Source organism: Sciurus vulgaris (genome assembly GCF_902686455.1).
Source record: "Sciurus vulgaris genome assembly, chromosome: 3".
Classification (NCBI taxonomy): Eukaryota; Metazoa; Chordata; class Mammalia; order Rodentia; family Sciuridae; genus Sciurus; species Sciurus vulgaris.
Genome location: NC_136463.1, coordinates 120,188,890 through 120,211,574, shown reverse-complemented (window position 1 = coordinate 120,211,574; position 22,685 = coordinate 120,188,890). Strand labels below are relative to the sequence as shown.

General features: G+C 37.1%; 1 protein-coding gene across 2 annotated transcripts in view; it reads left to right on the top strand.

The window, feature by feature from the left end:
• The first annotated feature begins 940 nt into the window (after positions 1-940).
• Positions 941-22,685, top strand: part of GALNT3 (polypeptide N-acetylgalactosaminyltransferase 3) — a 37,912-nt gene continuing 16,167 nt past the window's right edge. The window contains exons 1-4 of one of the 2 annotated variants that reach the window (XM_079133860.1): positions 942-1,596; positions 10,631-10,725; positions 16,172-16,795; positions 20,843-21,015. In XM_079133860.1, coding sequence (XP_078989986.1) covers positions 16,281-16,795; positions 20,843-21,015 — 688 coding nt within the window. In that variant the 5' untranslated portion in view covers positions 942-1,596; positions 10,631-10,725; positions 16,172-16,280. Of the gene's footprint in view, positions 1,597-10,630; positions 10,726-16,171; positions 16,796-20,842; positions 21,016-22,685 lie in introns of both variants that reach the window. The other variant, XM_079133861.1, reaches the window with a different exon arrangement.

Here is a 22,685-nt window from a genome sequence, read left to right as displayed (position 1 = left end):
CTTAAAAATTTCTATTATGTACTGCTATTAAAAGGTTCCTTGATGCTTGCAAAAATAACTATAACATACAAAACAAAGAATTCCCTGAAGTGTTAAGTCCAACTCAGTGCTGTTATGGCATATGATAGTACTCTGGATGCTACAACCAATGTCATAGGCCAGTCAAATGACCATACCCCTGCTGATTCTGCACTAATCAGTGTTTTAAACCTTATTTTTAGGTCATACATAACACGAATAAGTCAGTCAATAAGCATTATAAGTGTCCAAACGTAGGAGGAAGGCCACCGGTAAACTTTACAGAAAAACTCGTCACCATGTGATTATGTTACCCCAAAGTTTCTTGCCATTTTTCCATTTACATCCCTAGATATTTTGAAATAAAGCCAAATAAATGAGTTGGTAAATGTAATTTTAAGACCTGGTTTTGGGTGTGTTATTGTCACAGCAGCATAAGGTTGAAACAGAAAGTTGTCAATGTCATAAAAGGGAAAACTAAGTTAAAAATAAACTTTTGTCTTAAAAACAAGAGCAACACCTAGACTCTTTCTAGAGTCTGCATTCTTACCTTCCAGAATAGATGTCGAACTTTTAAACAAACCTACAGTAAAAGCAAGCCCTCTCCAGGAAACCACAGTCTCTTTCCAAACAAGGACAGCAGGATTCTCCATTGTCGCTGCTTTCCCTCTCATCTGGCAATTGGTTTGTCTTTGGATAGTAATCCAGGAAGGGGAGGTGCGCCCCAAATTGGCGAGGCTCTGCCAAACAGCAGAGGCTCTTCTTTGGAAGAGGCAGGAGGCTCCTCCTTTGGACGTGAGGAGCCCCTACCAGAGCGCCCGCTTACAAAACGGAAACCACTGGCTGCGCTGAAGTGAGTCAAGTGATGAAATCTAGACTACATGGGAAAGGAAGCTCACCAGCCTAACTGGTGACAGAAGCTGCTAAACCCTGCCCGAGGAAACCACATGAGCCACCAGTTGGAGCCCATGAAGGGGCTCCAACCTGGGGGTACCGCACCCCTTTATTTTGGAGAGCCAAAGTAAGGAAGTGCTGAGGGACTCTAGATTCGGTTTCCCTAGGACCCAGACTGTGTTCTGGTTATAAGGTGACCACTGCCACCAGGTCAGTACTGAATTTCTCAAATGCAGACCGCCTGGTAGGCAAGACTTTCAGAGAACCAGCCTCGTGGACTGCAGAGAAAGAGAAGCCGCGCGGTTGCGGCGTTTGACTGGGACGACACTCTCGCCCCGCGCGCCAGGTCCTCGGTCCTCACCTGGAGCGCTCAGGTAGGGCTTGGGCGGGGCAGAAGGCTGGCGCGCAGGCGCGGGACAGGGGCCTCGCCCCTGCAGACGTCGCAGACTGGAGCTCACCTGGGAGACTCCTAGAGGAAGCAGAGCCTCGGTTCGGCCTCTCCTGGCAACGCGGGAGGCCCAGCGGGAAGGCAGGAGGCGGTGGCGGAGGAGGAGCTCGACTAAGCGGCAACTGTAGCGACAGCAACCGGAGTCGCAGCCGCCACCACCTGCACCTGGCTCCCGGCCCACGTCTAGCACCCGCCTGGCCGCCGCTTCCCGCCGCCCTGCCCTGCCTACTCGCCAGGTAAGCCGACCCGCCAGCGCAGAGGCCAGAGCGGGGGACCGGTGGCCCCTGGGCAGCGACGGGGATGGTGGGAAGCCCGTGGAGCTTCACCTGGTGGGTAGAGGGCTACGGGTCCCGGCGGCCGGTTGGAGAAGGTCTCGAGAGCAGGGTTTCAGTTGCCCCGCGGAAGAGGCCGAAAGGGGAGTCTGAGGCCGAGGGGAGGTGGCATTACGGGGGAAGACAGGTCACCTCTCTTGTTCTAGGTGTCCCCTGTCTATCCCCTTAGGGAATCTCCAGCCGGAGCTCGACCGGGGCCAAAGTCCTGTGGCCCCGGGCTTGTGCGTGGAGGGGTCTTGGAGTAGGGGAATCAGCGGGTGTGCCAGGCGCGAAACAGGCTTTACGCTGGGGTTTGCAGGTTGCCTGTCTCCTCCCTCCCTTGTGCCCCACAGGGCCAAATCCGCGACAGGGAAGGGCACCGCTTTGCTAGGCAACTTTCCCAGCCGGACCCTAGACAGTCCTAGGCTGAAAACCGCGGCCGCCCCAGCCATTTAAATGGTTTCCGACTGGTTTGGAAAGCGCTCTGTGGTCGGGACACGGACATCCCTCTCACTGTGTGTCGGCTCTACACTTTTCCGGGTGCACTCTCCGAGCCAGAGTTGCGCCCACTTTCCTGTTTGATCGGGAAGACTTCAGTCCTTTTCTTCGTGGCAGGAGGAAATCCAGCTGCCACACACCAACCGTACACCATCTCGTTGGAGGACCTGTTGACTTAAGGACCTGTATATCGCGGATATGATTTGCCTGTGGCATATGACTCAAAGGTTCAAAAAAAACTTTGTTTCAGGATTCTGCCACGTCTCAACCTGGGTGTGCCAGGCCCAAATTCCTGCCCTGCCTAATTAGGCTTTTCTGAAGCCTAAGAATTAAGGGTGAAACACGCTTACCTTAGACTTTTATTTCCTTCTCTCACAAACTCATCAAGTAACTATTTCTACTTTTGGAACCCCATCAAGTTACCCATTTTTCTGATTTTTACATGTTATTAAGTTAGTATAGCTTGTTATGGGAGACAAATCCAAATTCTATTGTTAAAAATCAGAAGGTTACTACATTTGAATTTGAGAATGGCTGGTTGTGGGAAAATCTGTTTTCAGTGAATTAGTTTTTCTTTGCGATTTTGACTAAAATATATGAGGTTAAAGTCACACCCTGAAATTAGATGTCATTAAATTTATATTTTACTATTAATATCTGAAATCTAGCTTACAAGTTAATTTAAAAATCCAAGTAGTTTATTTGTACCAAGCATCTTCCTTTCGATATTATTTTAACCATCATTTTTACATAGAAATTTCTAATAACAAATGTTAATTCCACTCCCTTGGTCTTTAGTTCTAGCCTTGCTAGTTTTTAAAATATATTTAATTGCACATTTTACTTAAAGTGCCTTGGGCAATACATATGGTTTTTAAAAGAAGGTCAATTAAAAACTTAAAAAAAAAAAAAAAAAAAACAATCACAGCATAACAATTACTAATTCAACCAGGACTTTCCTACTTTTCTCAAAAGATCCTTACCTGCTTTCTTGATCTTGTTTTCTTACAGAGAAATAAATGTGTTAAATATTGTTTAAACATTGAGAGCAGGAATTAAAATTTGAATATTGACCTGATCTTCATTGTTTATAGGGCAGGTGTTGTCAGATTGTCTTTATTCTTATTTCTAAGGAGAAACATAATACGTTCTTGAGAGCTAGAGTAACAGAGTGCCTCTGTTTAAGTCTTTAAAATGGAGTGGGGTAGGAGGAGGGATGCTTCCCTACGTTAAGATAATGCCTCAAAAAAAAAAAAAAAAAAAAAAAATGTCCTCTAGCCCTACATTCTCAGGCTCCTCATCTTGCTTTGAGTATCCAGTCCACCCATCCAGTGTGTGATAATCTGAAGCTAAAAGAGGCATTCTCACTTCAGTTCACCCTGAAAATGTGTGCTAGAGATAAGATTATTATTCTAGTTGCTTGATTCAGGGCTCCTGGATCATTACATTTCACCACCCACATGGTCACTTATCATAAGATGTTTATCTTTTTTTCCTTTCATGTAGTTTGTAAGGTCTTTGTAATTATAGAATAGTCAATTGTTCTTGGTCCAGCTCTGATTTACCCTAATTTTTACTTCTCCAAGTGATGCCTGGCTCCATGGAGGCTCAGCAAGGCCATCATGCTCTTTCTCATCATAGATCACATGTATATTGAAGATGCCATGTGGATTGAGATTTTTAATCCTTTCTTGGTATTTCAGAGCCACAGTTAATTTTTTGAGCCAACTTGAACAACATTATTTAGTCCTCTGATCTTTTATTATATTGGCTTGAAACATATTTTATGAGGCAGTGACCCAGTATCTTTCATCCATTTGTAATACTCTAGATTTTTGGCTTTAAGCATACCTGCTTAATACCAGTGTTTTTAAAACATGTTTTAAAGCTACAGGGTCCAGCTTTAAAAAATGCATTTTATGCTTCAGCTGAATACACTCTTTAGTGTATGCATATATAAGTGGAACAAGTTTCATAAAACAATACTTAACTTTATAACATGAATGTTCCTTATTATTTTATTTCAAAAAATTGGTCTCAACACACTAGATGGTTTTATGACAATTAGTATGCTGAATCATATAATGTGAAAATGGTGCTATCTGGTTTAATTGACATTTTTAAGGCTCATTTTTCTATCAGTGTTTCCCTACACACACACACACACACACTCTCTCTCTCTCTCTCTCTCTCTCTCTCTCTCTCTCTCTCTCTCATGAAAATCAAGCTGTTTTTCATAAAATCAAACTGTAATTCTAATAATCCTAATTAAACATTTCTTGGAGGACTTGAGACTCTAGGATCTTGATGCTAGATTAAATCTCTCAAATATTAGGAACTGCATGAAATCGCATTGAACATTATTGTATTTTAAATGGGTTCTCAGCATGCAGTATTGTATTTGGGAACAGAAAAAAAACTAGAAATGTTTTCAGAGAGAATATTGATGGTAACAATTAGCAAGTGAAAGTTTTAGACAGAAAAATAATTCTGCCCAGCTTTATTCTAAATCTAAATTTTATGGTTGATTTAGAGTTCTGGGTGAAATCTGAAAAAACAGAGCCCAGTATATTAGTTTGTTTAAATTCTATTAGTATTTTACATCTTTATCTCTTATTATAAAATAGGTATAAGAAGCAAATGATAGGAATCCCATCCCTCCCCCCAAAAATGCTAGATTGAAAGATTAGATCCCTAAGAGATTTGCCATGATATAGTCTTAGAAGTGCCGACTGGATAATTAGCCTTTTATAAATGATTTCAATTTTAATCTCCCCTCACATTCTTGGTGGAAAGAATTTTTCTACTAAAGAAAATGTTACTATATTAATATTTTGGAAATGGTTGGTCATCTTCAGATACTTTCAGTTCTCTGGTCCATAAGCATAAAAATACATTTGGAACGACAGATCTTTTATGGGGCTAAAAGTGACTGAGAAGAAAGGTGTTTTTAATTACCTGTCCAATTATGTATCAGTCATTTTCAGAATAATATTATACAATTTAGGTCATTTTATCATAATTAATGTACTGTCAGTGGCAACATTGAATTCAAATCAATTCCAGTAATGGCAAGAGACCAAAGTGCATTGACTTATGGCAATGCAAAGATAAGTAGGACCCTGAATTGTAGGTCATTAGTGATTGTGGACAATTAGATGAAATCTCCTTAAGTCATTCTCAGAATTGGGCTCATATTTCTAGTACTAAATAAACTGTTTCACCAGGTATACCTTTTCCCTGTACTTGTTTTAACTTCAAAATGTCTAATTTGCTCATCTATATGATAGCTTGCTAGATACCTTTAATAATAATTGGAGATTGTATACTTGTAAACCAGGACCTTATACCAGTTTCAGTTCATGATTTCTATCCACAAATGTTAGTTTATTTACCATGTCTTGTCCACAATCCACAATCAGCCTCCGAAATTCAAAACATTTAATGTGACTTATTTGATAGCAAAGCTTCAGCTCATTTGGAGCAAACCAAGAGTGAACTGTCAGGAGATTATCTACCCCACATGGTACTGTAGTATGAGTTTGATTGCATTATACCGCCCCAGGCCTTTCTGAAGCACACTGTTACATTGCGTACATGAATGGTGTCACCTTTCTAGCATCTAAAACATTCTGGAATTTGAAACACATTTGGCTCGAGGGATTTGGTGGAATAGATTATGGATCTGTACCACTCTCCAGGTGTTGTGCCAGAAATTCAGCAGTCATGTTAATGCTCTTTTATTAACTAACACAATGGTTATGGTCTGAATATTTGTGTCCCTCCAAAATTCGTATGTTGAAATTTTCCCCCCAGTGTGTTGGTGTTCAGAGGCGAGAGCCTTTGGTAGGTGGTAGGTTGTGAGAATTCTGCCCTGGAGAATGGGATTAGTATATTTTTAAGAGGTTTCAGGAAGTTTGTTAGCTTTACCACGTGAGCCCACATGAAAGGTGCCATCGAAGAGGAATGTGTCCTCACCAGACATTGAGTCTGCTAGTACTTGGTTTTGGACTCCCCCTGCTTAAGATTGTGATCAGGAACTTTCTATCTATGAATTAGAATGTATAGTATTTTATTTTAGTCAGCCTGAACAGATTAAGATAGCAAACATCAGCTCACTGAATCCCTTTCAATTTTACACCTTCCCACCCCATCACAAACTCCTGTAATACTTCTCCCCAATTCAGAGTCTTCTCTACTCATACCTAGGGTTAGGACACCATAATGTAAACTAGAATTGTTCTCTCCTCAGTGTAGTCATTCAGCAACTTTCCATAACTCACCAGACAGAACCTGTGGCCCTCAAGTGGTCCCATAGGATCTGACCTTTATTTATTTCTGGATTTATAGTTCGTAAAACAAAATTTTATGTCACAGCAAGTGTTCATTGTTCTTCCTATGCTTTTCTTTTGTACTCTCTCCTGATGAGAGCACCTTCCCTTTTTTTTTTACCTCTATAACTCTTAATGGTCCTTAAGACTCAACTGAGGTCTTGCCTCCTTTTGGAAATTGCACAACCTACCTACACCTCTGTGTATACTTGAGCTGGCAATGTGTCCTGTGTATACTTCCACATGCATTTTGCATGTGGTGTGTGCATATATGGGGGGGTAGAGAAAGTCTTCATACAAACACACATGCACACACACATCACATCTTTTGGATTATTTGCAAAGCATGCAAGTTTTCTTCAAGCCTAATGTGGAGCAAAAAATAGAGTGAAATTGACAGCATGAACACGGCCTGGGTTTTATCCTCAGCATTGAGAAAAGAAAAAAATGTCACAGGAGAGAGGCATCTGGAAACTTGTTTTTCTGTACTTAGTCTATTTAATTTGTATTGCTCTTATTCACATCTCATTCCTCTGAATTCCATGTTATTTTGGAGTGTTTTGGTTAAATTCCAAGACCTAGTTTTTATCATTCAGAAGTGAAATGTCAACTCTGTGATTGGAGTATCTTGCAGGTTTTGTTTATATGTGTATATTCTACAGTTGAGAATATTACTCATAGTGAGGATCTAAAAGAAAGCAACTTTTTCTTAAAGAATTTGATTAGACTAAATCAAAAGAAAACAACAATAAACAAAACAAACTCCCCAAAATAAAACAGGGCAAAAGATTCCTTAAAGTCAGCTGTCTTTCAAATCCCTGACTAGTCTCTCGCCATTCTCTGCCAATTTTACCTTCTAAATAAATGTTTCTCAAATTTGTCTACTTTGCTCCTCTATTCCTAACACTACCATCATCTCTTACATAGACTATTGCAGTAGCAATATTTGTCTATCAGAACTCTTTCTGGCTTCTTTCTAGGTGATTCCTTCCACTGACATCCAGAGTGACATTTTTCAAAATATATGATCATGAGAATAAAGTTGGGCATGGTTCAACTGCTGCCCAGCCCACGTGGTTCTCCCCATTACTGTGCTCTGCCTCCAACAGTTTGGGTTTTATTGCTGTATTCCTCTTGCCTCCAGGTCTTGCAGTATCCTTCTCCCAGCCTATAATACATTCTTCCCTCCCCCTTTGGCCTATCCAGCTCATACTCACCCTTCATGTTCCCATTTGATTTCTCTCTGTTTTAGCACTAATTATAACTGGAATTTTTCCACAGTCTCTCCCTGCTGCCTCCAATCCCAACCATGGAGTAGAGTGTAGACTATAGCATAAAGAAATAAAGTGCTGCTTTTTAACCTTTAAAAATTAAAATTTCTTCACAATGGAGGTAGACTTTAATACATAGCCCATATTTTCAAAAATTATATTTTTATTATTAATGCCTATTTTTATCAAGTATTTATATTTATCGCCATAATAAGTATTGTTTCTTGTTTACTACGTACTATGTGCACTTTTATGCCAGGCATATTTTAAGCAAATTAAACGAGTTAATGCATCTAATCTTTAAAGCAACCCTACAAAGTACTATTTTTCTCCCTATTTTAGAGATAGGAAATTGAGAGAATAAATAATTTGCTTCCATCTAGGAGGTAAGTGAAATCTCAGAGCCACGATTCAAATCCAAGCAAATCTGATTCAAAATCCTGTACTTCTATCCTACTTGTAAATAAAGTAATGTAAATAAAGTTTAATAGGATTTTTGAAAGATTTACAACAGCAACAATTCAGTTCCTTCTCCCCAGTAACATTGCCTAAAAGCAATCACTCTCACCCTTTTAGATGTTTCTTCCAGTATTTACCTTTTGAAATAATGTGCTTATATTGCTGTTTCTTAATGCATCAATATTTGGCATTGACTTCACATTCTGGTAAATAAATATTTATATCTTTTACACACACTCCTTTGCCCTCTCTTTCTCAATCAATATAATTCTTACATTCTTTGGTTTGCATATTAGTATCTATTTATTATGATTGCATAAATATTGTTTGCCACAGAACCAAATAAGTATATTGTGAGTATGATCATTTACTTGAAGCATTTTGTTTGTTTGTCTTTATGGAGATTTGGTTTCACTATGTTGCCCAGGCTCAAAGTCAGGGGCTCAAGTGATCCTCCTGCCTTAGCCTCTCAAGTAGTTGGCACTATGGTATATGGTACATACCACCATAAGTTAATAATTAACTCATTTAAGAAAAATAAATTGCCTAATTTTCCCACGAATTTATTGACATATATATTTCTATATAGTCTAACATCTCAGTTTCATTTCCCACATAGTCTATCTAACCTTTCAGATTTGTTGGTCCCATCCTGAAGCTCTCCATTCTCTTGTTCCAATTTGAACTGCTGTTCTCTAGGCCTGTTCCATAGCTTCTATTTGGTATTTCCCTTTGCTGACATCTCTGATGAACTCTCATTCCATAGATACTATGACTTCTTATTTAATCATTCCTTCCTCTGGATGTAGTGCATCTTCTACTGACTTCCTGGGAAATGGTTTATGGAATTAAGAAATTCAAAATATTGAACATATGAAAATCTTTTTCCTACCTTCACACATTTTTCTTTCTAATTTATTTTAGTGGTTCCTCTATTCATAGGGTTCAGATTTTTCAGAACAACTTAAGTCTTTCTTTCACTGTTGCCCTCTGACACTCTCCCAGAACAAAGAGCATTGCATTAGCAAGTCCTTTTCAACAAGTCAAGAACACTTCCTGTACATATATCATAACCTAGCAACCTCCATAGCCTCCACATTAATTGATTTTCTGAGTTCAACTAATTCTACCTTCCAAATCCCTTTTCTAAACCTCCATATCCCTTCTACTCATTTCTTTCCCAGGTTACTTTTAATAGTCTTTTAATTGCCTCCAGTCCCCTATCTGCATCCCACACCCAAATCTATATTCAGTACGGCTTCAAGGATAATCATTTTAAATTTCCCTTTGGACTGGGTCTTCACCTTTCTTAAAATCTATCAGGGCCCCTCCCCTTTGCCTAAAGAAGTATAAATCCTGTGGAATTAGGTACCCCTTCCATACTATTTAGAACTTGGCATTCAGCATTTTTGCAATAGGCCTCCCTGTATATGGTATTTGACTCTGCATGGTTCTAAGGAAAATTACTCTACTTGAGGTTAACTGTTGAAAGAAGAATTAAATTTTAGACAGAGACTGGTTTATTTCCAACTGGCTTTTATACATTAACCATGAAGAATGGACAATACAGGAATTTCAGGGGTGGTTGGAAAAGTAGAGGGGTAGTTTATATTTCAAATTAGGCACATTGATAGCCTAAGCTTAAAGGTAGGCAACTGTTTTATGTTTAATAAAAATAGTTTGATGTTGTAGATGATTTGTGCAGTATTTACTTTTATTGTTTTACATCTAGGGAGGTAGCAGTAATAGGGAAATGGTAAGTATTGGAATTTTAGAAGTGTTGAAGTTTAAGTTTTAGAATTTCTAGAACAGGGATTGGGAAACTTACAGCCCTTGGGCCAAATTCAAAAGCCCTATTTTTGTAAGCAAAGTTTATTTAGAACACAGCTATGACCATTCATTTATATATTGTCTTTTTTGCCCTACAACTACAGAATTGAGTAGTTGCAATAGACACACACATGGCCTGCAAGCAAAAAATATTTGCTGACTGACTCTTTATAGAATGTTTATTGACACTTTTTCTATAAGATATTGGAAGTTGAGAGGTACAGGATGTGTACCTACTAAATGAGTGGTGAGTAAAACTGTATAGAAAGTGCATGATTGAGCAAGCAATCTTACTCCTTTGCTCCTCCACTTTCTGATATTTTAATATTCTTGGGGCTTCAAAGGGTGACTGGGTAGACAGAAATTGTCTTCTACTTATGAGTTTTTTATTTCTTCAAAAAGGAATGTTTGATTGGATTTATTTAGTGTATCCCAAATGCCCACCCTCAAACTACATTCCATAAAAAAGGACCAGTAGACATACCTTTCACTAAGATTTTGAGAAATGCATTAGTGAGGGAGTCTTTGCATCTGTTAAAAAAAAAAAGTTGTGGTTGCTTTCCTTTGCAGGTCATTGAGATTGCCTTCCTGATTTCAGTGGAGATAATGGGATCCCATAGTAGCAGAAGACAAGTGGCAGCAAGCACTTAACCATCAATGATAAAGTAGGTACATCTTTTATAATGTAAAGCAGGAACATAGAACTATCAGAGGGCACTGCCTAGCAGGTGTTTCTGGTAGCTGATAATTTCTTTGGCAGAATCCCAGTGACAGCTAATGGATAAAATACTAGTACTACAGTATCACTTTTCTATATACCAGCAAAAAAACACTACTATCCCTGGCTGCAGAGAGAGAGAGAGAATATAAAAGAAAGAAAATTCTTGTTCAAAGAAAATTGAAGTTATAGCTAAGAGTCAGTCTCACCTAGTTCCAGATCTATGACAATTCATAGACCCAGAGCTCTTCTCTAATGGACCAACAGCAATCCACTAGCAACTATGCTTTGGAGAAAAGGAAATACTCAGAACTTTCATATCCATTCCTAGGGAACCAAAATACCAAAGTGGAAACCTACAGCAGTCAACTAATAGATGGAGTTGGATTCACAGTGGGCCCGGGTATCAGCAATTCCACCCTGTGCTTATTTCCTTAGTTCCTCAATGGAACTTACTAGATAACTGGCAACATCTCTATAATAATTGAAATGAGGACCTTAGAGCCTGCTCTCATTTTTAAAATAATAAATTAGAAGTAATACCATAACCCTAAGGAAATTGTTTAGACTGATGCTACCATCAGTCATATGAAATCTGCTTTGTGATATCTATTACATTTCCATTTGGCTGGCACAGAAGTTTGGTGGATCTTAGAAAATGTAAACTATCATAAAGTGACTCCAAATGTGTCTGCCAACCCAAGTGTAGTGCCTTTATCAAATCACACAACCCCTGGCATTGGTATGTAACAATAGATTTGAGTAATAACCTTTTTCTCTATGCCAACTTATAAGGACCACCAAAAGCAGTTTGTATACCTTCACAGGGTTGCCTGAGGTCTAGGTCAGTTCTCCAGTTCTCAAAATCATAATCACCCTAATATCCCACCAATTTTCACACTGGTTAACTATGTGAATGATGTCATATTGAATGGATCTGATGAGCAGAGTCAATCAGATAAAGCACCTGAGAACCAGAGGATGACAGATTATCCCCACAAAAATTCAGAGGCATAGCATTTCACCAAATTTCTAGGCATTCAGTGGTCACTATACTTGACAGGTCTTTTATGGATTTTGAAAGAGCATAGACCACATTTGAATATGTTACTTCAACCCATACCTACAGCGAAACTTATGAGGTTGCCAGTTTTAAATGATGATCAGAGCAAAAGAAAGCTATGCAGCAAATTCAGGACACAGTGCAAGCTGTACTACCACTTTAGCTTTTGAGGCTAACAAATCAAATGATTCTCTTAGTGTCTGCTGCAGATAGTCATGTTGGGTGGAATGGAAGCTCTGGAAAGCACTAAGACCAGCATCATAGTACACATCTCTAGGATTTTGAAATAAATATATTTCATCTCCAGAAAAATGTTTACCCTTTGACAAACAGCTTCTGACTTACTACTAGGTATAGTAAATGTATAACTATGTTAACTGGGTGTTGTCTGACCTACTTAGATGTAGGATATCCATGGACAGCAGCTATATATCAACAGGTGGAAATGGTATATGAGATAGAGCCTGGGAAGATCTGGAAAATGTATGTCAAGTGAATGTCCAGGTGACTCCAGATCCTTCAATAACAACTTCCTGTTGTATTGCTGTGTGTGCTAGTCAGCTTTCCATTACTATGACAAATACCTAAGATAAGTATCTTGAAAAGGTTTAGTTTTACCCACAGTTTGGGAGATTTCAGTCCATGTTTGGTTGGCTCCATTGCTTTTGGGTCTGTGTCAAGGCAGCACTTCATGGGGCATGTATGATGAAACTGTTCTACTTGTGGCTGGGCATGAGAGAGAAAGAGGAAGAAGCTGAGGTCCCTCAAGGTCATGCCCCCAGTGTCCAGAGACTTCCCTCTAAGTCCTACCTCTTAAATGTTCTACCTCCTCTGAGTAGTGCAATCATATGTGGACTGTCTTTAACAAACAGGACCTTTGGGGGGTATCTATCCAAACTTTAGGACCTTGTTTCCTTTGACTCATGTACATGGCTTCTCGGGTATTTACTTAAACTCCTTGATAGAGGGAAAAAAAACTCAAGCCTGATTTACAGATGAGTCTACATAATATTTTGATACTGCCCAAGAGTGGAAAGCTGCAGAACTGTATATTTATAGTCCTACGCGTGGGCAATTGTGAAGGGCAGTAGAGAAAGAAAATTCCTTCAATAGACAGAAATTTGAATAGTAGATATATTTGTTCACTTGTCTGAAATGAGAGATGACCCAAAGTATCAATCAGTATTGGTTGATTGGCAGTTGCTACTGGTTTATATGGTCTGGTCCTTGACTGGAAGATGAATAACAAGGAAGTTTGAGGTTAGGCGGTTTGGCCATTCAAAATGTGAAGACCCTGAAAAAATTTGTTCCCTATCCTCAATGCCCACCAAAGGATTTCTATTGCAGAGAATGCTCTTAATCAAGTAGACAAAATGGTACACTCTATGGATGTTGGTCAGTCTCCTGTCCCCACTACCTGAATGTGTGTTCATTGGGTCTATGCACAGAGGCCTTGGTGGCAGTAATGGAGGCTTTGTGTGCATGTGCTCAGCAACATTTGACTTCTCTAATGTGTCCTGACTGGCACTACTCCTGGGTTCCTAATCCAAAACGAACAACATTGAGCTCCTTAGTGGATCAAGGAAGCTGAGTAGTTAAAAGGGTAGATTATGCTGCTTATCAATCTGTTGTTTCTGTCTTCAAGTTGCTGGACCTTGTAAATATTTTTCCTATTATAACTGGCATAATGTTAAAATCTGTCAGCAGAAGATACTGAAGGTACACTGAAGACAAAAGGGGGTTTTCTTCCTAATTTCAGGGATACTCACTTGTCAGACTCTTTCTGGACATAGTTTTCCTCCCTTGCTCAGGTCTTCACATGGTGTTCTCCAGTGCTGGGTACCTATAGGACACAGCTCTCTCTGAAGTTGGCAAGCCTCACCCCTGGACTTTCCCCACAACTGGACTTGGACAGTGGTAGTGTGTTCTGGAGCCACTGACATTATGGAGCTGCTCTGCAGCCCAGGTCACTGTTTGCCAAACACTCTTCCCAGACCTCCACATGTGCACACTGGCTTTTCCACTAAATTGGGTGTCCAGGGAACTGGCTGCCTAACCTTTATTCCAGAAAGTCAGAGCCATCTTATTCCCATCTGCACAAGAAAAGTGCTCTTAACTCAAGCAAAGGACAGCCTCTCGATGCCAGCAGCTAGCAGTTTTGCTCAACACCTAGCTAGTTCCAGAGTTCTCTGCCCTCTCCATAAATGTCTTCTCCTGAGACTCCTGAGGGCAGATTTTGAGCAAGTCCTGCATTTGTTAATTTTGTCACTTTACCCATCCATCTCCTTTTCTTCCCTTTTTCTTACCAATCCCATGATTTAATTCCATTTCCTGTTTCTTTCTTGAATCATTCCTTTCTACCTTCTTCTGGTGCTCATTATCTCTCCAGTATCACCTTTACTAAGACTGAAAATTTTTATAATTTTTCTGAAGTATAAATTTTATTATGATCTTTTCTTAAAATCATTCAATTATTTTTATTCCATCCATTTGAAAAAAAAAAATGGCACATTCCAGATTCACTGGAAGATGTACAAGGGTCTTCATGAACTGGTCTTTAACTGACCTCTGAACCTCATCTCCTGCCATCCCCCACCTTTGATTTCCACCGCTGTTAAATTAAGGGCCTGCCCACTTCTTTTCTTGCTTCTGTGACTTTACGTCTTCCATTCCTTCTTGTTTTTTCTTTCTGTTCACTTGCCTAAAATTCATTTACCTTTCAAAAGTCTATTCAACATTATCATTCCTGGGAAATTTTCCATAACATTTCTCAACCCTCTGTGTTACTTTCAGTGTCTCTGTTTACAGCATGTATACCCCTGCTTTGTGATTGCCCATTGACTTGCTGTATATTTCATACTAGTCTCTGCTTCTTGAAGGTATTGCCTATCTTTAATTTTGTAGCCACACCCTAGAACAATATTTGACTCTTAAGAAGTTACACAAATATAATTGTGTGGTTCTGCAACTCCTTATATGAAGTTTTCAAATACAGGGAAAAAAACTTTACAGGTCACTTTATTCTTCAAATGAAGTTATTAAAAGCAATCAAAGCTCATAAACATTGACATATCACTTTTACAAGCAAAATACATCAAAATTCAGTTATCTTTATAAACCCAAGTTTTAATTCCATACTGAAAAGAACATAGAGCAATTCAATTAGAACTTAGTTCTGTCTGTTTTGTTTATTCAGCTTAAAATTTCTTGCCCGGGGACAGAGAATTCATCATAGAACTTGGTTTTCTTATTTTAAATTTAGTTATAACTTTAGAAAAGAAACCAAATAGTGTCAAAGTTAGTTTTCACTGCTATAAAGGGCATTTCCTTTGAAGTATATTTAGACTTTAGGGACAACAGATATTTTCCCTCCCCTTTCTTCTGAAAATAACCTTATTGGCTATAATGGTGCATACAGTATGCAAGTGATTGAAATTCCTTCACGTTACCTATTTCTCACTATCATGAGGAAAATCGGCCTTCACTGTGATTCAGGCTGTCATCAGGGTCCTTTTCTTTTTCTTTTGCTTGTGGTGGTTCACACTAGAGTTTAGGAAACTTGATGTTTTTATGGTCAACTGCAGGTACATTCCATCAATTCATATTCTACCTTTTGAATCCTGGAGACCTTCAAGTAAAGTTAATGCATTTTCTTTTTGCTATTGATTTTGTATTTGTATGAGGTATTGAAAATAGCTGTTATGTAACAATGAAATTAAATGCTCTTGATTTTCTTATCTTTATGGGGTATGTCAAGATTCACAAGCATTATCAGGTGAACAAATCTGGGAGAATGCCAGAGTACTTATTGGTGAAGCTGCTGTATTACCTTGGCTAGCTGGGGTAGTGGTTCACAAGTTAAGGGCAAGCTGTATAAAATGAAACTATTAGAGGTAGATGCCTCTTAAGAGCTGTCAGTATTACCTTGCTTTTCTATGGATTCTCCCCTTCTTAGAATTCCTTTAATGAAGTTCTTTGATGTCTTGGTTATCAACTTAATACATTCTTTTAAAATAAAACTCAAAATATATTTGTAAGAATAATTTTATGCAAATAATATAGTAAATATTACCCGAGTTAACAAAAATACGATTTTTTTCAAAGAGAAATTCATTTTTTGAAATATTTTGCAACTCCAATAAATTGTAGCTAATTACAACAATTTTTTTTCCAAAGTGTAATTTTCTTGAGGGCAGAATATCTTTGTCTCTTTGTTAACCATAGAGTACTTTGTTTGTAGCTTCTGTTCAGTTGTTGTTTGAATGAATAAATTGTACTATGCCTATAGGAATGAATAGCTACTAATAACATCTATCATTTCTATTTATAGGTTTTACCATTTAAAGAAACCTTCTTGCCAGCAAATCTATGATAAAAAATAGAAGTAACAGAGGAAACAATAACTATTATTTGTCAAGTAACAAGCATTTAATGTCAGAATGGCTCACCTAAAACGATTAGTAAAATTACATATTAAAAGACATTACCATAAAAAGTTCTGGAAGCTTGGTGTAGTAATTTTTTTCTTTATAATAGTTTTGATTTTAATGCAAAGAGAAGTAAGTGTTCAATATTCCAAAGAAGAATCAAAGATGGAAAGAAATATGAAAAACAAAAACAAGATGTTTGATTTAATGCTAGAAGCTGTAAACAATATTAAAGATGCAATGCCAAAAATGCAAATAGGAGCACCTGTCAGGCAAAACATTGATGTTGGTGAGAGACCCTGTTTGCAAGGATATTATACAGCAGCAGAATTGAAACCCATTCTTGACCGCCCACCACAGGATTCTAATGCACCTGGTGCTTCTGGCAGAGCATTCAAGACAACCAATTTAAGTATTGAAGAGCAAAAGGAAAAAGAACGTGGGGAAGTAAAACACTGTTTTAATGCTTTTGCAAGTGACAGGATTTCTTTACATCGAGATCTTGGACCCGACACTCGACCTCCTGAGTATGTTGAAGACTATTCATTATTTATTGGTTATTACCAGGGTTTGAAGGGGAGAGGCATTAGCGAAGGCAGTTGCTTATTCTTTAGCCACTCTGAGGCAGAACATCAGCAAATATTGTTGTTTTAATCTTTTATTTTTTGCTTATAATGATTAAGGTTAGCTACCCATATATCAGCCTGGTGATACAGACATGAAAAGTTATTAGCTTTTAAATTTAGAAAGCAGAATTCTAGATCTGACTTCTATACACAAGGAGATCTTTTATTCTTAAATGCTGTGATTTCTACTATCTATTTAGAAGGACATACTAGACAGTTTTTATAGAAAATGTAGGAGGTTGAGAAGGTTTGTTCACTTTTCTGTGTGCTGCTATACAAAAGAAATGTTTTAAAATGTGCCAAGATTTTATAGCTACTAGATAATATTTTATGGATTTTTAAACTAAATCTTAGACTTTGTGGCTGCTTTGAGTGAGTAACCATGTTTTCGAATGCCCTATTTTTTGTAAGCTTTCTCTTAATGAAGCTATTGTAACAATTATTAGTCAGATTCTTTTGTCCATAATTTTGTTAATTTCGCATATCTATAGGGTTGTTTCCCTTTAGAAACCAAATGGGCAACACTCATTCGGTCACTTTGTTTATATGTTTGCCTCAAATGTAGGCTATTTAAATTAAAATTTCTCTCTGGGACCTAGTGTGCTTTCTCTGTGTCCTTAGTTTTGTTATCAATGAGGTAATCTTCAAATGGGATTTTTGAATTATAAAGGCTAAAATGAAGTTTTGAGAGTACATAATCAACAAATAGCAAGCAAGCAACACCCACCTATTTGGTTTTCTATTATAACAGATTATTTTTGGTTGTGAACCTGAAGAAAAGGACTTTTGTGGGCCAGCTGGTTTATTATTGCTTCACTCAGGTTTTTCTAGATTTGTAATTTTGATTACATGCTTCAGCTATGTGAGTCCTTTAATATTGAGTTTGTACAGATTAGATTTCTATCACTCTGCTGTAATCTGTGTGATCTAAAGTTAAATGGTTCATTTGAAATGAATGTGTAAAGAAACAAATGTCTATAAAATATTGTTATGACATACACAGTTCCTTTCTTAATAGACTCAAATGCAGTATTTTACTGATTTGGGGAGTGTTCTTGACTGAAAAGCAGTCCACAACAAAAATCAATAAACATCATTTTTTGTTCTTTGAAATGACAATATCAGCTCAAGATGAGCTTTTTTATTATAGTCTTAAGAGGTTACAATGTTTGGCACTGTTAATGGTTAAGTAAATAAAAAACAACTAAGCACATTAATAGCATTTTATTTTTTGTTTATACGTAAAGACTTGTTTATTACTTTGGACAAGATTTTGTGGTCGCAGTGGAGATTTGTTTCTTTTTTCTAATACTGGGGATTGAATTCAGGAGTACTCAACCACTGAGCCACATCTCCAGCCTTATTTTGTATTTTTATTTAAACACAGGATCTCACTGAGTTGCTTAGTGCCTGCCCTTGAGGAGGCTGGCTTTGAACTAGCGATCCTCCTGCCGCAGTCTCTTGAGCCTCTTGGATTGTTTCTTAATTTGAAGGTCACCTATATCAACAAGGAAGATATTTTCCATGCTCATTAGACATATACATGTAATCTACTTAATGTAGATGATCATGTGACTAATTTAAGCAAGTTTCTATGTGCTCAATTTTTCTAATGGTTGACTGGAAATATGTAGTCACTTTGACAAATTATCTTAATTGCACTATTTTAAATAATGTGAAATGACTTTTAAAGGATGAATCTAGCATAAATTATTTCAAACTGCATAGAGTTTGTAAAATCCCACTGTGGAATTTTATCATTTGCATTAATGGTAAAACATGATACTTTACTGTGGTAGCCCTGCCTTATCATTTTTTAACTTCTAATATTAGTAGTTATCAATTAAGCAAATAAATCCTAGCTTAAACTGAAGGAAATCCTTGTAAGATTAAGTAATAACATTTTGTTAGTGTGAATGTTTGTGCACTTTTATACTTTACACCTTCAGTTTTTTTGTAGTACTTGATAAATATTGTATTAACTAACTACATGGCAAATAAAGGTAGGAAAAAAAATGTAATCCCCAAATTCCACTCTCTCTCTCTAAAATGCTTATAAGACAATAAATCCTGAAGTGCTTCTTTTCCTTTTACCTCCTTAAGAAAGAAAATACTACTCCATGGAGTTTTTCAGCATTTTTGCTTATTGTTTATGTTGGTTTATAAACCTTTATGTGTTAAAATATGAGCTTATATTTAGTAGTTTATTTTTGTGTAATTATTGTTCAAGTGAATATATAGTTTGCATTTGAACTTTATTTTCAATTGGTAGTTTACTTAAAATCCAATTCAGAATAAATAGCTTGCTTTTATTCTATCAAATGAGGAAGAATGGGGTACTTCTGACCACATTCATTCTGACCATGCGCTTGTGTGGTGCTCTGAAATCATGGTGACTCTAAAGAGCAGAATCACTTTCATTCCACAACACTCTCTCCTTTTCCTCCTCGGTGCTGTTGACACCTTCTCTCCTTATTTCACTCCCAATCTAATTCCATCCTTATCACTATAAATATTCCACTCTACAGACCTGCTCTTAGAAAAGGATCCTAAAGACATTCCCTCTGAGGTATAGTTATAAAAGTCATGAAGGAAAGAATCTGTGCATCCTTTTAGGGTGGCCTCCACTATCAGGCTGGGTGCTACAGTGTCTCCCATGCCCCACTGGGCCCTGGAAAGCAAATGAAGTGTGTTGGGCTCTTATCTCCAAGAGTGAATGATTTACTTCCTTATCTTTGGGTTCGAGAAGCACTATATTTATAGCGTGGGAGGACTGACTGGGTAGGAGGATTTTATAGTCTGTTGTCCAAAATTGTACCACCACATTTGGTATTTAAGTGACCTTAAAGATGTGGTTGCTTTCTGTATCTTTTCCACAGTCCACACATGGTTTGTTTTATGTGCCTGTGTTTCGAAGTCCTCCTCCTGTATGTCATTCACTTTAACCTCACCTCACTTCAGTGATCCAGGCACTGTGATCATCCCCACTCCCACTTAGAGGCAGGTGGCCTCGATTTAAATCCCTGTTTTTGTTCTAACCTGCTATGTAATTTGAACAAGTTACTTCATCCCTTTGCCTCAGTTTCTTTATTGGTAAAACATAGCTACCAACACCCAGTGACTTAAATAAAGATCATTTTTTTCTGAGGAAAACATTGTTAGTAAATTGAATTCAAAAGCCATATGTAACTGATGTTGTTAGCTAATGGATAGCACCACTAATTGGTCTGTAGTTCTTAGGATTTCTCTCCCTATGCCAATTAACATTGTAGACAATGACAGAAGCACTAGACTTTACTTTAAACTTCTAAATATGTCCTGTGAAAAGAAATTTTTAAAATGCAAAAGTAGAGTACATTATTGGAGCAAAATCTCTAAAATGTGAGAAAGAAGCATATGTCTGATGATGATTTACTTAAAATGTTAAGTTTGTGGTAGGCTGTTTTCCCCCTCTGATTTAATATATTGATTAAATTAAATTGATTAAATGAACTTGATAAATAGGAAACACACATTACATATTTATCAAAGTATCTAATAACTTCTACAAAGATGAGCATTCAATTGAGTTGCAAATAAGAAAAATGGATGATTTCTGCAAGAAAAGAGAAATTTGTTTTCCATTCGAGCAGTTACCAGGATTTTCCGTTTTGCACATTGTTTCTTTTATAGATTATTTTTTATATAAAATGCTATTTGTTTTTAAAAACTATACTATCAAGAAAGCACATAATAACAAGTTGATATCAGTGGACATGATCTCTGGGTGAATAATCTGCTTGTAAATTTTGTATTTATCCATTTACACTTATATAGCATTAAGATTATCTTCCATAGAGAATATTTACTGTCATTTTTTTGTGGTGAAGATTAAATAATGATAAACTTAGCAGTGAAATAAACTAATACAAGTCTTCTTTGCTCCTGTACTTTTTTGGCTTCCTCTAGATGTATTGAACAAAAGTTTAAGCGCTGCCCTCCTCTGCCTACCACCAGTGTCATAATAGTTTTTCATAATGAAGCATGGTCCACGCTGCTTAGAACTGTCCACAGTGTGCTCTATTCTTCACCTGCAATTCTGCTGAAGGAAATCATTTTGGTGGATGATGCTAGTGTAGATGGTAAGCAAGTACATGCAAATTAGATTGTTTCCTAAGTAAATCCATGTGTTGGTGTACAAAGTCTACTTGGTTATATTGTGCTTTCTCCATGCCATCCAGGAACTCAAATATAATAGTTTGGATGGTGTGTATAATGAATGAAAGTATAATCCAAGCATGTCCATATTCTAATATTTTGGAGTGCAGAAATGTATGAAATGATATTATTCATAACTTTCTAGTTCTCAATGTGTTGCTTTTATTTTAAGGCATAGTGGTTAGTAGCACAGATGTGAACCTGGAGGCAGGTGGCCTTGATTTAAATCCCTGTTTTGGTTCTAACCAGTTATGTAATTTGGGCAAGTTACTTCATCTCTTTGCCTCAGTTTCTATTGGTAAAATGGGGATAATACTATACTCATCAAATTTATTATAATATGTCATTATTATAACATGTCATTCAATCACTAAAAAAAAAAAAAACAACAACAACAAAACCCACAGCCAATTAAACTAACATGCCATTGATTTTAAGAAGTATCTAACTGTGTTGCTTAGAACTGGGGAAGTATAGAACTAGCATATAACTACTACGGTTGTTTTGAAGAATCAATGAAAAAAAAACTATAAAAAAATAATCAATGAGTTAATGGAAGTACATATCAATTGACAAAAAATGTAAATCAGTAGTTAGAATCACAAAATAGTCAATATGTCCTATCATCCTATATTATTTTGACTTTTTTTCAGTATCGATATTTAACCGAAGGCCTCATGAACACTAGACATTTTACCACCAAGCTATATCTTCATCCATTGCCTTTTAAAAATGTTCTGATATTATTTTCAAAATTAATACAATTCTTTAATGCATTTCCACTTGAAATTTTAAGTCAGGTACTAAATTGCCCATTTAAAATTGGAATCACAAGGGTAATCTAACAAATATCCTAATTTGCTAAATTTTCAAAATAAAAAGTATTTTAAGTATCAAACAGATTATCTCAGTGACTGCAGAATTTACCTCTGAATGAGCCCAGGTTTGGAGCCAAAATTTTGAAGGTCTAATGCCAGCTCATGCACTAATTAGTTGTTTTCTTATCACTAAAATGGGAATAATACTCTTCTATGAAATCCAAAGCACTATCATTATATATACCAATACTGTTTATGTATGAGAAAAGAAAAAAATCCTTATTAATTTACATTCCATCAGTTGTAAAATATATCTAGATTTCAGACATTTTCAGACATGGTAATGAGTGATATAAAAATAAAATTATTTACTTGGTTTATTTTACCATTTCTACACACAATTCTAAATGTTTTCATATTTTCAAAATTAAATATTTTGAGTAAATTGGCATTGTATTCTCAAGATACATGAATATTTAGGCAGAAAAGTTATTTAACACCAGAGATTTTTGACTGGATGTGAAATCTATACCCCAAATGTTGGAGTTTTATAATTCAAGTCCCCAGGATCAGAATATATGTTAGAGAGCTCTAGTTTTCATCTCTAATACCTTTGCCCAGGTTAGTTTGAGACTTAATCTTGATCCACTGGTTTCTTTAGGGCTGGTTCTGTTCTGGTTTCTTCCTTATTTTGTCTAGTTGAACTATAGTCCCTGGGTTTCAAGAGATGTCTGATAAGTTCTACTCACCTGCATATGTTTTACCTTTAGAACAAG